Source organism: Oncorhynchus masou, chromosome 13 (assembly GCF_036934945.1).
Source record: "Oncorhynchus masou masou isolate Uvic2021 chromosome 13, UVic_Omas_1.1, whole genome shotgun sequence".
Classification (NCBI taxonomy): domain Eukaryota; kingdom Metazoa; phylum Chordata; class Actinopteri; order Salmoniformes; family Salmonidae; genus Oncorhynchus; species Oncorhynchus masou.
The window spans coordinates 81,551,715-81,571,144 of record NC_088224.1 but is presented as its reverse complement, the minus strand read 5'-3'; the positions used below and the strand labels follow the sequence as shown (position 1 = coordinate 81,571,144).

The 19,430-nt window shown below is 48.5% G+C and overlaps 1 protein-coding gene across 1 annotated transcript in view; it reads right to left on the bottom strand.

The window, feature by feature from the left end:
- LOC135553133 (roundabout homolog 1-like) overlaps positions 1-19,430 on the bottom strand; it is a 331,155-nt gene that overhangs the window by 135,672 nt on the left and 176,053 nt on the right. The window contains exon 3 of the mRNA XM_064985272.1: positions 3,722-3,879. Coding sequence (XP_064841344.1) covers positions 3,722-3,879 — 158 coding nt within the window. The remainder of the gene's footprint in view (positions 1-3,721; positions 3,880-19,430) is intronic.

Genomic DNA, 19,430 nt, shown 5'->3' with positions numbered 1-19,430 from the left:
CCTTACTGATCCCATCAGGGCCTGGCTAATCATCCTTACTGATCCCTTCAGGGCCTGGCTAATCATCCTTACTGATCTCTTCAGGGCCTGGCTAATCATCCTTACTGATCCCATCAGGGCCTGGCTAATCATCCTTACTGATCCCTTCAGGGCCTGGCTAATCATCCTTACTGATCCCTTCAGGGCCTGGCTAATCATCCTTACTGATCCCTTCAGGGCCTGGCTAATCATCCTTACTGATCCCATCAGGGCCTGGCTAATCATCCTTATTGATCCCTTCAGGGCCTGGCTAATCATCCTTACTGATCCCATCAGGGCCTGGCTAATCATCCTTACTGATCTCTTCAGGGCCTGGCTAATCATCCTTACTGATCTCTTCAGGGCCTGGCTAATCATCCTTACTGATCTCTTCCTTAGCCTGGCTAATCATCCTTACTGATCTCTTCAGGGCCTGGCTAATCATCCTTACTGATCTCTTCCTTAGCCTGGCTAATCATCCTTACTGATCCCTTCAGAGCTTACTGATCCCTTCAGGGCCTGGCTAATCATCCTTACTGATCCCTTCGGGGCCTGGCTAATCATCCTTACTGATCCCATCAGGGCTTGGCTAATCATCCTTACTGATCCCTTCAGGGCTTGGCTAATCATCCTTACTGATCCCTTCAGGGCCTGGCTAATCATCCTTACTGATCTCTTCCTTAGCCTGGCTAATCATCCTTACTGATCCCTTCGGGGCCTGGCTAATCATCCTTACTGATCCCATCAGGGCTTGGCTAATCATCCTTACTGATCCCTTCAGGGCCTGGCTAATCATCCTTACTGATATATTCAGGGCCTGGCTAATCATCCTTACTGATCCCTTCAGGGCCTGGCTAATCATCCTTACAGATCTCTTCAGGGCCTGGCCAATCATCCTTACTGATCCCTTCAGGGCCTGGCTAAGCATCCTTACTGATCCCATCAGGGCCTGGCTAATCATCCTTACTGATCTCTTCCTTAGCCTGGCTAATCATCTTTACTGATCTCTTCAGGGCCTGGCCAATCATCCTTACTGATATCTTCAGGGCCTGGCTAATCATCCTTACAGATCTCTTCAGGGCCTGGCCAATCATCCTTGCTGATCCCTTCAGGGATTACTGATCCCTTCAGGGCCTGGCCAATTATCCTTGCTGATCCCTTCAGGGATTACTGATCCCTTCAGGGCCTGGTTAATCATCCGCCTACTGGCCAAATTTTCAATGTGATATTGTTGGCAGATGGTAGAAACTGAAGAGCTCGTTAAACATGAGTCAACATCTGATCATAAACAACACAGACCTATGCTTTAACTATCCTCTTATCTGTCCATCCCTATCAAACCGAGATGGCGTAGCAGTCGGACATGTGATTGTCTTGTCCCGTGTAAAAAAAAAGTTTTATTTCATCTTCATTTAACCAGCTAGGCTAGTTGAGAACGACTTCTCATTTACAACTGCGACCTGGCCAAGATAAAGCAAAGCAGTGCGACACAGACAACAACACAGAGTTTCACATGGTATAAACAAACATACAGTCAATAACACAATAGAAAAAGTCTATATACAGTGTGTGCAAATGAGGTAGGAGGTAAGGCAAAGGGAGGTAAGGCAAAAAGGGAGGTAAGGCAAAGGGAGGTAAGGCAAAAAAATAGGCGAAATATTAATAATATAGCAATTAAAAGCTGGAGTGATAGATGTGCAAAAGATGAGTTTGCAAGTAGAGATACTGGGGTGAAAAATAGCAAAAAATAAAAATATGGGGATGAGGTAGTTGGGTGGGCTATTTAGAGATGGGCTATGTACAGGTGCAATAATCTGTGAGCTGCTCTGACAGATGGTGCTTACAGCCAGTGAGGGAGATATGAGTCTCCAGCTTCAGTGATTTTTGCAGTTCTTTCCGGTCATTGGCAGCAGAGAACTGGAAGGAGAGGCTGCCGAAGGAGGAATTGGCTTTGGAGGTGAACAGTGAGATGTACCTTCTGGAGCGTGTGCTATGGGTGGGTGATGCTATCATGACCAGTGAGCTGAGATAAGGTGGGGCTTTGCCAAGCAAAGACTTGTAGACGACCTGGAGCCAGTGGGTTTGGCGAGGAATTTGAAGCAAGGGACAGCCAATAAGAGCATACATGTCGCAGTGGTGGGTATTATATGGGGCTTTAGTGACAAAACGGATGGCATCCAGTTTGCTGAGTAGACTGTTGGAGGCTATTTTGTAAATGACATCACTGAAGTAAAGGATCGGTAGGATAGTCAGTTTTACGAGGGTACGTTTGGCAACATGAGTCAAGGATGCTTCGTTGCGAAATAGGAAGCCGATTCTAGATTTAATTTTGGTTTGTAGATGCTTAATGTGAGTCTGGAAGGAGAGTTTACAGTCTAGCCAGACACCTATGTATTTGTAATTGTCCACATATTCTAAGTCAGTGATGCCATTTACAAAATAGCCTCCAACACTCTACTCAGCTCACTGGTCACCATAGCAACACCCACCCGTAGCACGTGCTCCAGCAGGTATACCTCACTGGTCATCCCCAAAGCCAACACCTCTTTGGCCGCCTTTCCTTACAGTTCTCTGCTGCCAATGACTGGAATGAATTACAAAACTAACTGAAGCTGGAGACTTATATCTCCCTCACTAACTTTAAGCATCAGCTGTCAGAGCAGCTTACCAATCACTGTGCCTGTACACAGCCCATCTGTAAATAGCCCACCCAACTACCTCATCCCCATATTGTGATTTTAAGTTTTTGCTCTATTATTCCCCCAGTATCTCTACTTGCACATCATCATCTGCACATCTATCACTCCCGTGTTTAATTGCTATATTGTTAATATTTTGCCACTATGGCCTATTTTTTGAATACCGATTACATTTGCACACACTGTATATAGATTTTTATACTGTTTTATTAATTGTATGTTTGTTTATTCCATGTGTAACTCTGTGTTGTTGTTTTTGTCGCACTGCTTTGCTTTATCTTGGCCAGGTCGCAGTTGTGAATGAGAACTTGTTCTCACCTTGACTACCTGCTTAAATAAAGGTGAAATAAAAAATACAAATAAAGTGAAATGAAGCTCCATCCACCCGACACACTCAGCCAGTCAGAGATATCAAACACACAATCACTTTCTCCACCACATACTGTAACTACCTATAGGGAAAGTGCATATAGGTATATGGTGGAGGCAGTGGGCCCATCAAGGTCAGCTCTCTACTGCTCTACTCAGCAGCAGCAGGGGGTGATTGATACTGCTGATCCCTTCACTACACTCTGAAATAAAACACACTAATTGGTGGCTGGCCTCGAATACTGTATAAATCAGATATAGAGGGAATGTTCCCACTCCCTCTGTGCTGCAGAGACCAACTTTCTTCTGTTTCAGAAACTTTTTCATTTCATCATAGTTGTGAGTGTTTGTTCTACTGGCTGATGTTACTCAACAGGATCCTAATCAATGGTCTGCTGCTTGACTAATGAACCAAGACTAATTCTGGGTCTTTCACATTAAATGTCACAACAACTGCAGTTTGCTCATTTGGAGTTATACATCACTATTGGTGAAACAACAGGGGCCAAATCAATCAATGTGAGGTTCAAACAAACATTGATATAGTATCAAATACTTTGATGAACATAACTGCACAATCACACTCACACATGCAAAACACACACATATACACACATACAACCAGTTCCACTCACAGTGATTCGTTCATCTCTGTCATCAATGTTGGCACCGTCCTTCTTCCAGGATATGCTCGGTTCAGGATGCCCGCGAGGGGGCATACACTCTAGGACTGCAGGCTCGCCCGCTGCCACCATTATATCAGCAGGGTTCTGTCTGAAGTCATCACGTAGTACTGCAGAAAGAGAGGAAGACAAAGGGTTAACGTGAGGTCGGCACTGGCAGAGATTAGCTTTGACACAAAGGGCATAATAACACCAAAACCGGTCACTCCAGTTAGACAGGAACATAGATATGAGATGCATTGTGTCATCTACAGACCACAACACTGATCTACAGCAACAACATAATGACAAGAGGAAACCGCCACAGTGTTACCATAGCCTATAATTGGGGACTGTCACCGATCCGTCACAACGTGGACAAGGCCGCAGTGACCACTTCTATCAGAGTAGACTATAAATAACCAGGGATTGTCATACCACGATTGTCTGGACCACCGGCCACAGCATGTGTGTCATACACCTACGACAAGGCCTTGTTGACAGTGTGCTCTCTACCAAGGGTGATAGCGTGCATACACACATGAGAATGGCTTTGACCAACCATCTCCCCTCTTTATCACATCATACTGTCTCTCTGTGTCAGCCTAAGGACATGGAGTTTAAGACATGCCTCCGAACACACACATCATCCCCTCCTCATCGCCCCTTCATCACATATCGCTTTCACTTCCTGTTTATACCTATAACCCTGTCAGTGGCTAATGTATCAGGTAGTTGCATTACAACTCATCAACAGATATTCCCACCACCTTTGGACAGGATTTCTTATAAACAGTCAGAGACGCATTTTCCCAGATAAAAGGCCCATTAGTATGGTGGTATAGAAGCCGTCTGTCTAATAGATAAGGACAACAGGGCCGAACTAATGTGACAGAGGGAAATGGCGTTTTACGGGAACAAATGATCTCATTCACCCTGACTACAACATCATAGTACCGCAGCATCATATAAACACTATGAACATTAGAGACAGGGTTCTTTATCTAGACTACATGAAGAGAACACAAACCACATACTATACTCTACAAAGTGCATTACTTTTGACTAGAGTTCTCATGAAAAGTAGTGCACTAAGGACTCTATGAAATGTATACCCCAGTAACTCAGTCCAGTAACAATTTGGAAAAGTATGTCACAGCAGTATTGTAAAAGCTGAGAGGCAGGATGGTTGTGGGTTGCTATCAGAGGGTCAGAGCCTAGCTAATTCCTCTCTGCCTCCCCAGCGGTAGTGTTGAAGATAAACTGGAGAGATTTACGAGAGGACAGAAGGTAATGAAAAACCAACAACCCTCCATCTATAGACGGCGTGCCAGTAATCACTTTCCCAGCTCGGGTGTATCTGTCTGTACACACACACAACATGTTCTCATAAACTACAGGCTGAAATCCTAGTCAGCCTCAAGTACGCAAGGTCGACACAATGTGTGTCTATGTATGACAGTGTTTATGAGTGTTTATGCATGTGAGCCTTGTATGTGTGTGTACGTGTCTCTACTCATGTGAAGGTGTGTGTATGTGTGTGAGCATGTGTATGCACACATGTGAAGGTGTGTGTATGTGTGTGTGTCTGTGTGTGAGCATGTGTATGCACACATGTGAAGGTGTATATGTGTGTATGTGTGTTTCTCTGTGTGTGAGCATGTGTATGCACAAATGTGAAGGTGTGTCTGTGTGTATGTGTGTTTCTCTGTGTGTGAGCATGTGTATGCACACATGTGAAGGTGTGTATGTGTGTATGTGTGTTTCTCTGTGTGTGAGCATGTGTATGCACGCATGTGAAGGTGTGTATGTGTGTATGTGTGTTTCTCTGTGTGTGAGCATGTGTATGCACACATGTGAAGGTGTGTATGTGTGTATGTGTGTTTCTCTGTGTGTGAGTGTGTGTGTGGAATTTGACCTTCTCCTCTCCACTATCTCATTGTCTCACTCCCCTAAACCTGCTGCTAGCCACCATGGTGCACCTCCTCTACCTCCCAACTCCTATAATTGGGGACTGTCACCGATCCGTCACAACGTGGACATGACTGCAGTGACCACTTCTATCAGAGTAGACTATAAATAACCAGGGATTGTCATACCACGATTGTCTGGACCACCGGCCACAGCATGTGTGTCATACACCTACCCACAAGGCCTTGTTGACAATGTGCTCTCTACCAAGGGTGATAGCGTGCATCCACACGAGACGTGTGCAGAGAGTGTGGATGCAACTCCCTCTAAACATGCTTCTAGTCACCTCCTACACCTCCCTCCGCCCCACACAGATCAAAGACAGGCTCCCACCAGGAAACCCCAACCTCCTGAAAGCCAACAAAATCCTTTAAGCACTTAATTGGCCATCGCTGCACCAAGCTGAGATACCCCTCTCTCTCTCTGCCTGCCTCTTGTAACTTCCCAGCATGAGGGAGTGGGTTTATGTACGGCAGAGTGGAGGGGAACCCAATCCCCCTGTAGGAAATGGCTTTAAGAGGGAGATCTATAGGAAGTAATGGTTTCTCCAGGCTTCTATAGCTAATCAGACCCAACACATTGTCACGTACAGCAGCAGAACACTGTATGAGCAGCAGAACACTGTATGACCCCCATCACAATGCAGGTCTCCATATGTGGTTTACCTGACTCTAAAGCAATGGGATTTGTGTTTTTCTTATCTCTTGTTGCTAGGCAGAAACACTGTTATAACAACATGACATCCTCCATGGAAACGCAGATGTGCAAAAGTGATTTAAAGTATTTCTTTATTTCTAATTAGGCAAAATACTCCTACTCCTCCACAAAGCCTAACAACCCTCCAGCTGAGTTGTGTATGTGCTCATGAGCGCAGGTCAAAACAGACAGGGTCGTGCCGCTGAGGAAGAGGAGGATATAAACATAAACATCAGCTTCACTAGAACACTGGCTCCATCTGTACAGGCAAGGCCAGCCGGATCGAAATATCCTGATCAGAGATGTGAGTGTGAGTCAAAGCCTTGAAAAGTGCCGCAATGTCCTCCCACTGAAAGATAGCTATTCACATTCCAAACATTAGCAAGGCTACATACAGAGAGACACTCTTCTCAAATAGAGAACACTAGAGGAGAGGAGACTAGCGAACACTGGAGGAAAGGAGACTAGAGGAAACTAGAGGAGAGGAGACTAGAAAACACTAGAGGAGAGGTGACTAGAGGGGAGGAGACTAGAGGAGAGGAGATTAGAGAACACTAGAGGAGATGAGACTAGAGGAGAGGAGACTAGAAAACAGTGGAGGAGATGAGACTAAAGAACACCCGAGGAGAGGAGACCAGAGAACACTAGAGAACACTGGAGGAGAGGAGACTAGAGAACACTGGAGGAGAGGAGACTAGAGAAAACTGGAGGAGAGGACACTAGAGAACACTGGAGGAGTGGAGACTAGAGAACACTAGAGAACACTGGAGGAGGACACTAGAGAACACTAGAGGAGAGGAGACTAGAGAACACTGGAGGAGAGGAGACAAGAGAACCCTAGAGGAGAGGAGACAAGAGAACATTTGAGGAGAGGAGACAAGAGAGCACTAGAGGAGAGGACACGAGAGAACACTGGAGGAGAGGACACTAGAGAACACTAGAGGAGAGGAGACAAGAGAACACTAGAGAAGAGGAGACAAGAGAACACTAGAGGAGATGACACTAGAGAACACTAGAGGAGAGGAGACGAGAACCCTAGAGGAGAGGAGACAAGAGAACACTCGAGGAGAGGAGACAAGAGAGCACTAGAGGAGAGGACACTAGAGAACACTGGAGGAGAGGACACTAGAGAACACTAGAGGAGAGGAGACAAGAGAACACTGGAGGAGAGACACTAGAGAACCCTGGAGGAGAGGAGACTAGAGAACATTGGAGGAGAGGAGACTAGAGAACACTAGAGGAGAGGACACTAGACAAGACTAGAGGAGAGGAAACTAGAGAACACTGCAGTAGAGGACACTAGAGGACACTAGAGGAGAGGACACTAGACAAGACTAGAGGAGAGGAAACTAGAGAACACTGCAGTAGAGGACACTAGAGAACCCTGGAGGAGAGGAGACTAGAGAACATTGGAGGAGAGGAGACTAGAGAATACTAGAGGAGAGGACACTAGAGAACACTAGAGGAGAGGAAACTAGAGAACACTGCAGTAGAGGACACTAGAGAACACTGGAGGAGAGGAGACTATTTTATTTGTTATTTATTTAACCTTTATTTAACTAGGCAAGTCAGACTAGAGGAGAGGAGACTGGAGCACACTGGATGACAGGAGACTAGAGGAGAGGAGACTAGAGAACACTAGAGGAGAGGAGACAAGAGGACACTGGAGGAGAGGAGACTAGAGGAGAGGAAACTAGAGAACACTAGAGGAGAGGAGACAAGAGGACACTGGAGGAGAGGAGACTAGAGGAGAGGAGACTAGAGAACACTAGAGGAGAGGAGACAAGAGGACACTGGAGGAGAGAACATGAGAGGAGAAGACATTAGAGAACACTAGAGGAGAGGACACTAGATATAACTAGAGGAGAGGGAACTAGAGAACACTAGAGGAGAGGAGACAAGAGAACACAAGAGGAGAGGAGACAAGAGAACACTTGAGGAGAGGAGACAAGAGAACACTACAGGAGAGGACACTAGAGAACACTAGAGGAGAGGAGAATATAGAAACTTAGAACTGGATTGTCCCTGGGGATGGATAGAGATGGAGAGAGAGAGGGAGAGAAGGATAGAGGAAGGCTGGTGAGAGCTGGCATCCTCTAGTGTTTACAGCAGCACAACCCAATGACCTCCACTCCTCCTCTACATCCCTCAGTCCCCCGCTTGGCTCTCTGTCCTCCCCCTGACACCTTTCCTCCACAAGCACAGCTGACTACCGCACATCACAGTGCAGCAGGCAACCCTGGCCACCTGCATGGGGAGAAACATAATCTTACGAGAGAGAGAATTGGAGAAGTGGAAATAAAGAAAGAAAGAGAGAGAATGATGGATGAGGGACTGGAGCGAACCTCTAACTCTTCAACAGAATCACAGTCAGATCCATAGCCTTGCCAAGAGAGGCTGCCTCTGGTCTCCTGGTCTCTATGTGAGGGAGGACAGGATGGAGGGCCCTGCTGTGTGCTGTCCTGCATGTTTTTTGGATAATGAGCCTCCACTACCATTCTCCCTCCCTCCCTCCCTCCCTCCCTCCCTCCCTCCCTCCTCCCTCCCTCCCTCCCTCCCTCCCTCCTCCCTCCCTCCCTCCCTCCCTCCCTCCCTCCCTCCCTCCCTCCCTTCCTCCCTCCCTGCCATGAACCTTCAGCTGTCCCCTACCAGATAATGTTTCCTGGGCTCTTAACAGGAAGACCAAGCACAGTGTGAATGGGTGTGTATTTGTGTGTGCCTTGACCTGTCTTAATATGTGGGTCACACAGGTTCCAGCATGAAGACACATCTTTGTCCTTCCTGGCTTTACTAACTGTGCTGCTGATGTGATGATGGGAGGCAACAGAATGACTGTGAGTCAGACAGTGTCTTTCAAGGGCCTTGGAAGATATTCTCTATAGTTATAAACAATCTATACCGAACAAAAATATATATTTCATAGATTGTACAGTTCATAGAAGGAAATCAGTCAACTGAAATAAATTCATTAGGCCATAATCTATGGATTTCTCATGATTGGGCAGGGGCCCAGCCAGTAATAATTTGTTGTTTTTTTTTCACGCAAATGACTTTGTTACAGACAGACATACTCCTCAGCACATCCTCTAAAATGAAGTTGGTGGTGGCTTACGGTGGAGAAATTAACATTCAACTATCTGGCAACAACTCGGTTGAACATTCCTGCAGTCAGTATGCCAATTGCACAGTCCCTCAAAACTTGAGACATCTGTGGTATTGTGTTGTGTGACAAAACTGCACATTGTAGAATTAGCTTTTTATTGTGTAATGATCATGCTGGTTAATCAGCTTCCAGATATGCCACATAAATAGTGTGTGATAATCAATCTACTATCTTTACCTTTTAAGAATGGTGTATCAATAGTTAAATAAATGCCTAGTGAAATAAAGGTTAAAATAGATGCATTGCTGCGTTGCTGATTAAAGAGAAAACTCTCATCTTATCAGGGCTCCTCCCTATCGTTTTGACAGACAGCTGGCTGAGGAGAGAGCAGGCATTGGTAGGATGCTGCAGTGCAGCCATTGGTATGAGGCTGCAAGGCTTCTGTCTGGTGGTGCAGTGGGACACATCTTCAAGGCTCTGCCTGGATCTCCAGTGGGAAAACTCTTCATAGCTCTGCCTGGCTCTCCAGTGGGAAACGTCTTCAAGGCTCTGCCTGGATCTCCAGTGGGAAAAGTCTTCAAGGCTCTGCCTGGCACTCCAGTGGGAAACGTCTTCAAGGCTCTGCCTGGATCTCCAGTGGGAAACGTCTTCAATGCTCTGCCTGGCTCTCCAGTGGGAAAAGTCTTCAAGGCTCTGCCTGGCACTCCAGTGGGAAACGTCTTCAAGGCTCTGCCTGGATCTCCAGTGGGAAACGTCTTCAATGCTCTGCCTGGCTCTCCAGTGGGAAACGTCTTCAAGGCTCTGCCTGGATCTCCAGTGGGAAATGTCTTCAATGCTCTGCCTGGCTTTCCAGTGGGAAACATCTTCAAGGCTCTGCATGGCTCTCCAGTGGGAAACGTCTTCAAGGCTCTGCCTGGCTCTCCAGTGGGAAACGTCTTCAAGGCTCTGCCTGGCTATCCAGTGGGAAACATCTTCAAGGCTCTGCATGGCTCTCCAGTGGGAAACATCTTCAAGGCTCTGCCTGGCTCTCCAGTGGGAAACGTCTTCAAGGCTCTGCCTGGCTATCCAGTGGGAAACATCTTTAAGGCTCTGCCTGGCTCTCCAGTGGGAAACGTCTTCAAGGCTCTGCATGGCTCTCCAGTGGGAAACAACTTCAAGGTTTCTGCCAGGCTCTCCAGTGTGAAACATCTTCAAGGCTCTGCCTGGGTCTGGATCTGTTTCTAACGTAACTGTACAGACCTGACCAATCACTGCCCAGGTCCACAGTAGCACACTAGGGATGAGTACAGGCTACCTCAAATAACTATGATCACATCTTATAGTGGAGACTCACTAAGAGAAGGTTTTCAACTCGCCATCTCTGCTCCTCAAACCCATGGATTCTCCTATTCAACCACTAGCCCTCTCTGCTCCTCAAACCCATGGGTTCTCCTGTTCAACCACTAGTCCTCTCTGCTCCTCAAACCCATGGGTTCTCCTGTTCAACCACTAGTCCTCTCTGCTCCTCAAACCCATGGGTTCTCCTATTCAACCACTAGCCCTCTCTGCTCCTCAAACCCATGGGTTCTCCTGTTCAACCACTAGTCCTCTCTGCTCCTCAAACCCATGGATTCTCCTATTCAACCACTAGCCCTCTCTGCTCCTCAAACCCATGGGTTGTCCTGTTCAACCACTAGTCCTCTCTGCTCCTCAAACCCATGGGTTGTCCTGTTCAACCACTAGCCCTCTCTGCTCCTCAAACCCATGGGTTCTCCTATTCAACCACTAGCCCTCTCTGCTCCTCAAACCCATGGGTTGTCCTGTTCAACCACTAGCCCTCTCTGCTCCCCCCCCACCATCCCATGGGTTGTCCTGTTCAACCACTAGCCCTCTCTGCTCCTCAAACCCATGGGTTGTCCTGTTCAACCACCAGCCCTCTCTACCCCCCCCCCCCTCTCTACTCCCCCCCCCTGGGAAATTGAAACCAGATGCTGAAATGTCAAATTAAAATGAGATTCCAGTGCGCTTTCGACATTAATGAAAATGAAGACTTAATGCGGCACACAAGCCTGAACAGGATGATCAAATGAGCTTTGTTCAGAGGAAAGGGATTACAGTAAGCTCCCCCCCACAAATCTTCACCAGTATTAAAAAAAGACCCATTGGGAACTGAAGATTTGTCCAAAAGCATACAAAAACAAACCTGGAACAAACACAGGAAGCTGGATTGATCTGCCTTTGGTTTGCAGCATTTCCTCAAAACAATAGTCAGAGTGAACATGACTAAACACAGAAGAAGAAACAATAGTCAGAGTGAACATGACTAACCACAGAAGAAGAAACAATAGTCAGAGTGAACATGACTAACCACAGAAGAAGAAACAATAGTCAGAGTGAACATGACTAACCACAGAAAAAGAAACAATAGTCAGAGTGAACATGACTAACCACAGAAGAAGAAACAATAGTCGGAGTGAACATGACTAAACACAGAAGAAGAAACAATAGTCAGAGTGAACATGACTAACCACAGAAGAAGAAACAATAGTCAGAGTGAACATGACTAACCCCAGAAGAAGAAACAATAGTCAGAGTGAACATGAATAACCACAGAAGAAGAAAGACAGAAAAAGGAAAAGTGTCCGAGAGCAACTGGAGAGGGGAGGAGGAAGGGGAGGAGGACAGAAGTGTTTTGTTGCATGTCCTGGAAGGGAAGTGAATGTGTTGTACTGTGCTGGTCCCCCCTCTTCTCCTCTTGTCTTCACAAGGATAGTATTGCTCCTGTTAAAGTTAACAAATGGTCTTGATTTGGGGAAGGCGAGGAGCCACAAGGCACAGCTATACGTCGCTCTCCAAACATGGCAGCCCATAAATAACAGAGGGTAGAGGTGGAGCAACGGAGAGAGGAGGAGAGGAGTGAGAGACTCCACAGCAAACAATGAGAAAATATTAAATGAGTAATCGCTCCCAGATGTGCATGCTGTTACTTAAGACTGGGATACTTTTGGCCTCATGTGGACACAGTAGGCAAACATCTCTCTCTATCTTTCTCCGTCCTTCTCTTTCTCTCTCTCTCTCTCAAAATAAAGACAAAAATAACTAAGTAAGTCTTATTGAGCTCATTCTGTTCTCTGCTAGGCGGTTCTCTGCTTGGCTGTTTCCTGCTAGGCGGTTCTCTGCTAGGCTGTTTCCTGCTAGGCTGTTCTCTGCTAGGCTGTTTCCTGCTAGGCGGTTCTCTGCTAGGCTGTTTCCTGCTAGGCGGTTCTCTGCTTGGCTGTTTCCTGCTGGGCTGTTCTCTGCTAGGCTGTTCTCTGCTTGGCTGTTCTATGCTAGGCTGTTCTATGCTTGGCTGTTCTATGCTAGGCTGTTCTGTGCTTGGCTGTTCTATGCTAGGCTGTTTTCTGCTAGGCTGTTTTCTGCGAGGCCGTTTTCTGCTAGGCTGTTCTCTGCTAGGCTGTTCTCTGCTAGGCTGTTCTCTGCTAGGCTGTTCTCTGCTAGGCTGTTCTCTGCTAGGCTGTTCTCTGCTAGGCTATTCTCTGCTAGGCTGTTCTCTGCTAGGCTATTCTCTGCTAGGCTGTTTTCTGCTAGGCTGTTTTCTGCTAGGCTATTCTCTGCTAGGCTATTCTCTGCTAGGCTGTTCTCTGCTAGGCTATTCTCTGCTAGGCTGTTCTCTGCTAGGCTGTGATACGTAGTGAGAGCTCCCATATAGAAACTCTCCATCTCCCCTCCAGCACTGCCCTATGGGTCCCACACCTCCTGCTCTTTCACTCTGCATTTATCTATATATGTACCCCCTCTCTCCCCCCTCAGCTGCTGAGTTCCTTTTCCTGGTCCCCAGCTCCCAATCTCCCAACAGTTCACATCAAAGATAGGCCCCCCACCCATGGCGTGTTAAGCCCTGCCCCCCCCAAACCCCAGGCTGGTTGGGGCAGTACGGATCCAGTAAATTTGCCAAAGGCTCAGTGTGAGTGTAAGTGTGTGTGTGTGTTAAACCCCTCTCACAGCCCCACGGCTGTCTTATCCTCCTTCTATCTCCCTCCTTTCCTCCCTCCCTCCATCCCTCTCCCTCCTTCCCTACTGACCCCACCACCAGAGAGATGAGATTGGACATGGCAGCTTCTTCATTCCTGTGCTATGAGCTCATGCCCTCTCTCCTCTCTGCCTCCTCACAAACACCCTATACACAGTGCTCAGGTCCCAGGGAGCATGACCAGTAGATCAGTAAGGGCCCTGGGGTCCTGGTGTTAAAGACAGGGCTAGGGGCCCTGGTGTTATAGACAGGGCTAGGGGTCCTGCTGTTATATACAGGGCTAGAGATCCTGGTGTTATGGACAGGGCTAGGGGCCCTGGTGTTATAGACAGGGCTAGGGGCCCTGGTGTTATAGACAGGGCTAGGGGCCCTGGTGTTATAGACAGGGCTAGGGGCCCTGGTGTTATGGACAGGGCTAGGGGTCCTGGTGTTATAGACAGGGCTAGGGGTCCTGGTGTTATAGACAGGGCTAGGGGCCCTGGTGTTATAGACAGGGCTAGGGGCCCTGGTGTTATAGACAGGGCTAGGGGCCCTGGTGTTATAGACAGGGCTAGGGGTCCTGGTGTTATAGACAGGGCTAGGGGTCCTGGTGTTATAGACAGGGCTAGGGGCCCTGGTGTTATAGACAGGGCTAGGGGTCCTGGTGTTATAGACAGGGCTAGGGGCCCTGGTGTTATGGACAGGGCTAGGGGTCCTGCTGTTATATACAGGGCTAGAGATCCTGGTGTTATGGACAGGGCTAGGGGCCCTGGTGTTATAGACAGGGCTAGGGGCCCTGGTGTTATAGACAGGGCTAGGGGTCCTGGTGTTATGGACAGGGCTAGGGGTCCTGGTGTTATAGACAGGGCTAGGGGCCCTGGTGTTATAGACAGGGCTAGGGGTCCTGGTGTTATAGACAAGGCTAGGGGTCCTGGTGTTATAGACAGGGCTAGGGGTCCTGGTGTTATAGACAGGGCTAAGGACCCTGGTGTTATAGACAGGGCTAGGGGTCCTGGTGTGATGGACAGGGCTCGGGGTCCTGCTGTTATGGACATGGCTAGGGGTCCTGGTGTTATAGACAGGGCGAGCGGTCCTGGTGTGATGGAGAGGGCTAGGGGTCCTGGTGTTATAGACAGGGCTAGGGGTCCTGGTGTTATAGACAGGGCTAGGGGTCCTGTTGTTATAGACAGGGCTAGGGGTCCTGGTGTGATGGACAGGGCTAGGGGTCCTGGTGTTATAGACAGGGCTAGGGGTCCTGGTGTTATAGACAGGGCTAGGGGTCCTGGTGTTATAGACAGGGCGAGCGGTCCTGGTGTGATGGAGAGGGCTAGGGGTCCTGGTGTTATAGACAGGGCTAGGGGTCCTGGTGTTATAGACAGGGCGAGCGGTCCTGGTGTGATGGAGAGGGCTAGGGGTCCTGGTGTTATAGACAGGGCTAGGGGTCCTGGTGTTATAGACAGGGCGAGCGGTCCTGGTGTGATGGAGAGGGCTAGGGGTCCTGGTGTTATAGACAGGGCTAGGGGTCCTGGTGTTATAGACAGGGCTAGGGGTCCTGTTGTTATAGACAGGGCTAGGGGTCCTGGTGTTATAGACAGGGCGAGCGGTCCTGGTGTGATGGAGAGGGCTAGGGGTCCTGGTGTTATAGACAGGGCTAGGGGTCCTGGTGTTATAGACAGGGCTAGGGGTCCTGTTGTTATAGACAGGGCTAGGGATCCTGGTGTGATGGACAGGGCTAGGGGTCCTGGTGTGATGGACAGGGCTAGGGGTCCTGGTGTTATAGACAGGGCTAGGGGTCCTGGTGTGATGGACAGGGCTAGGGGTCTAGGAGAGAATAGAGATCTCCAGAGTGGGAGGGGAGTGAACCCATGATGTATGGATACTACATATGGTTGAGCGAGTGAGTTGCTTAAAGTGGTCTTAAGTTTAATAAAGTTTCAACTTTCAACATCGGTTCCCAATAGATTATGCAACATTTTTCCTTACTCTATTGTCCATGAATGAATCTGGTCCACAGAGTGGCATTGGTTACAGACTTTCAAAGGCCCATGTGAGCGGTCTACCACAAGACCCCCGCAGACTGACAGTGAATATGTCACAGTGAGCAGATGAAGACATGGAGCATCAACAAGCCTTTAGGCTCTGCACCTGTAGACCACAGGAGGCTGCTGAGGGGAGGACGGCTCATAATAATGTCCAGAATGGAGCAAATGGAATGGCAACAAACACCTGGAAACCATATGTGTGATGTATTTGATACCATTCCACCTATTCCATGAGCCTGTCCTCCCCAATGAAGCTGCCACCAACCTCCTGTACTGTATACTCTGAATACTGTGAGGTCATTGAGATGAGACACAACCTCAGTGTGTTTGAAGGTGATAAGTGTTAATATCAGGGTTAGGGTTATGGTAAGGGTTCAGTCAGCCCAAGGATCCCTCTTAGCATTTACCAAAACCACTGTGCGAGCAGACTGAGAAGTGATGTCATGGAGAGGGGACAGGATTTCCAAATGAACTATGTTAAACAATCTAAGCCATGACAATAAACTGTGTAGATCCCTTTGTAAATAAACAAGCCATGGGTAAATGTGACCCAAAATATTATGTTACCGTCAATATTTTGACAAGCATACATATTGACGTAAGCATATCCATATCCATATTGATATAATAATGTATTGTATGGACAAACTCATCTGTCATCTTCTTCCAAGCATCCATCTATGTCTAAGCATTTCAACATTTGGTAATTAGTTTGAGGGTGAAAGTTTGACAGTCTGTTTTGATCCTAATCCAGAGGTTGAGCTACACATGTGGGGCGAGCTATCAGACATACACATCCTCAGTCAAGCCATCTGCTGCTGAAGGGAGAGGAGCGAAGCTGGCATCATTCCCTCTCTGCTGTGAGTGTGGTGATGGTTATGAGAGCGGTATGGGCACCTGGAATGTGTTGTGAAAGTGTTTCCAGTCCAAGCCTAGGGTTTGTACCCTGCATGGACGATGGCTGCCCGGACCTTTCTGTCACACAACAGAGGATATCTCCACACTAGTCAGGCAAACAGTGAGGCTGGGGAGAGTCCAGGTAGGAGGGGGACTGGCAGACTGCAAACCTGGCTCAGACAACTTCATTTCTTTATAATTACAACGCAAGCACATACACACACACACACACACAATGCTGATGAACACACACACACACACGCATGAACACACACACACGCGCGTGCGCATGAACACACACACACACAAACACACACACATACACGCATGAACACACACACACACACGCATGAACACACACACACACACGCGCGTGCGCATGAACACACACACACACACAAACACACACGCACACAAATGAGAGGAAGCCCTGCCCCATGGTCCTGCAGACAGACAGAGAGGCCATTGAGGGACTGTGTTTGTTTAAAAGGTCATAAGTGTTCTCTTCCGGCTGGTGGTACAGAGAGACAGTGTTGGGTTGGGTGCACATGGGGAGAAGCAGGGACGGTGTTGGGTTGGGTGCACATGGGGAGAAGCAGGGACGGTGTTGGGTTGGGTGCACATGGGGAGAGACAGGGACGGTGTTGGGTTGGGTGCACATGGGGAGAAGCAGGGACGGTGTTGGGTTGGGTGCACATGGGGAGAAGCAGGGACGGTGTTGGGTTGGGTGCACGTGGGGAGAAGCAGGGACGGTGTTGGGTTGGGTGCACATGGGGAGAGACAGGGAGAGATGGTGTTGGGTTGGGTGCACATGGGGAGAAGCAGGGACAGTGTTGGGTTGGGTGCACATGGGGAGAAACAGGGACGGTGTTGGGTTGGGTGCACATGGGGAGAGACATGGAGAGGTGGTGTTGGGTTGGGTGCACATGGGGAGAAGCAGGAACGGTGTTGGGTTGGGTACACATGGGGAGAAGCAGGGATGGTGTTGGGTTGGGTGCACATGGTGAGAAGCAGGGACGGTGTTGGGTTGGGTGTACATGGGGAGAAGCAGGGACGGTGTTGGGTTGGGTGCACATGGGGAGAAACAGGGACGGTGTTGGGTTGGGTGCACATGGGGAGAAGCAGGGACGGTGTTGGGTTGGGTGCACATAGGGAGAATCAGGGACGGTGTTGGGTTGGGTGCACATGGGGAGAAGCAGGGACGGTGTTGGGTTGGGTGCACATGGGGAGAAGCAGGGACGGTGTTGGGTTGGGTGCACATGGGGAGAAGCAGGGACGGTGTTGGGTTGGGTGCACATGGGGAGAAGCAAGGACGGTGTTGGGTTGGGTGAACATGGGGAGAAGCAGGGACGGTGTTGGGTTGGGTGCACATGGGGAGAAGCAGGGACGGTGTTGGGTTGGGTGCACATGGGGAGAAGCAGGGACGGTGTTGGGTTGGGTGCACATGGGGAGAGACAGGGAGAGATGGTGTTGGGTTGGGTGCACATGTTGAGAGACAGGGAGAGGTGGTGTTGTGTTGGGTGCACATGGGGAGAGACAGGGAGAGATGGTGTTGGGTTGAGTGCACATGGGGAGAGGCAGGGAGAGATGGTGTTGGGTTGGGTGGACATGGAGAGAGGCAAGGAGAGATGGTGTTGGGTTGGGTGGACATGGAGAGAGGCAAGGAGAGACTGTGCTGGGTTGGGTGGACATGGGGAGATTTAGCGAGGGCAGAGGGCCGGGGAGGCAGGTTTATATGAGTGACTGAGTGACTTGGCACCTTTTAGTTAAATAAACAAAGGCTGTTTGATTGGAGTGCTGGGGAGTGGTCGCTGGACTAAAATAAAGAAAGTGTTTTGTTTTTCGAGGGCCAGGGTACTGGCAGGAGCCTAGAGCACCCCCCCCCCCTACAACCCTCTACCCTGAAAGATAATTGAATTTAGTCAGCAGCAACAGCATCACAGTAAGAAGACCTGCCACCAGACAAACTACATAACAAACATCTGCAGCAGATTATCACATTTCCATTTTATGACAGAAAAAAACACAAGAGAAACAGTTTACGGGCCATTTACTGAACAGTCAGCTCCTACAGTACATATCTGCATACGCAAGTGATTAACAGGCAGTTTGGAGCTGGAAGGGAACCTATTACCATTAGTTACATGTTGTGGAATCACGCCATCAGGCACTATGGTTACCACCCGCTCTCATTCATTTGTATACAGCACTTTCCTCATCAGGGATTGGCTGAGGTGAATCCAATACTCTGTTTACACAACTTGATCAAGTAGCATTCCTCCTGACGGCGCTCAGGGGAGTTTGGTAGCTTGAAACCCTCAGTTTACCAGTAAATCTGGGTAAATGTGTCTTTTAAGGTCAAACATAAATACGACGTCACTTTGGGGGGTCGGGACTACTATAACTATAACGGGACTACTATAACGATTTCACATAACTGCTGCTAGAAAAGGCATGGACATTCCTGATAAACATAATGACAGAATATGTTGACTGTGTTGGACCCAATCCAGAGTTCAACAGTAAAGGTCTTCAGTGGCTGGAGGCCTGACGGTACATGGATATGCCAACAATATATACTCTAGTATTCTAGCCCTCTGGACTCTACTACCCAGCCCAAATATTGTAGACTTCTAGCCCTCTAGCTCTCTAACCAGCCCAGATATTGTAGACTTCTAGCCCTCTAGCTCTGTACCCAGCCCAGATATTGTAGACTTCTACCCAGCCCAGATATTGTAGACTTCTAGCCCTCTAGCTCTCTACCCAGCCCAGATATTGTAGACTTCTAGCCCTCTAGCTCTGTACCCAGACCAGATATTGCAGACTTCTAGCCCTCTAGCTCTCTACCCAGACCAGATATTGTAGACTTCTACCCAGCCCAGATATTGCAGGCTTCTAGCCCTCTAGCTCTCTACCCAGCCCAGATATTGTAGACTTCTACCCAGCTCAGATATTGCAGGCTTCTAGCCCTCTAGCTCTCTACCC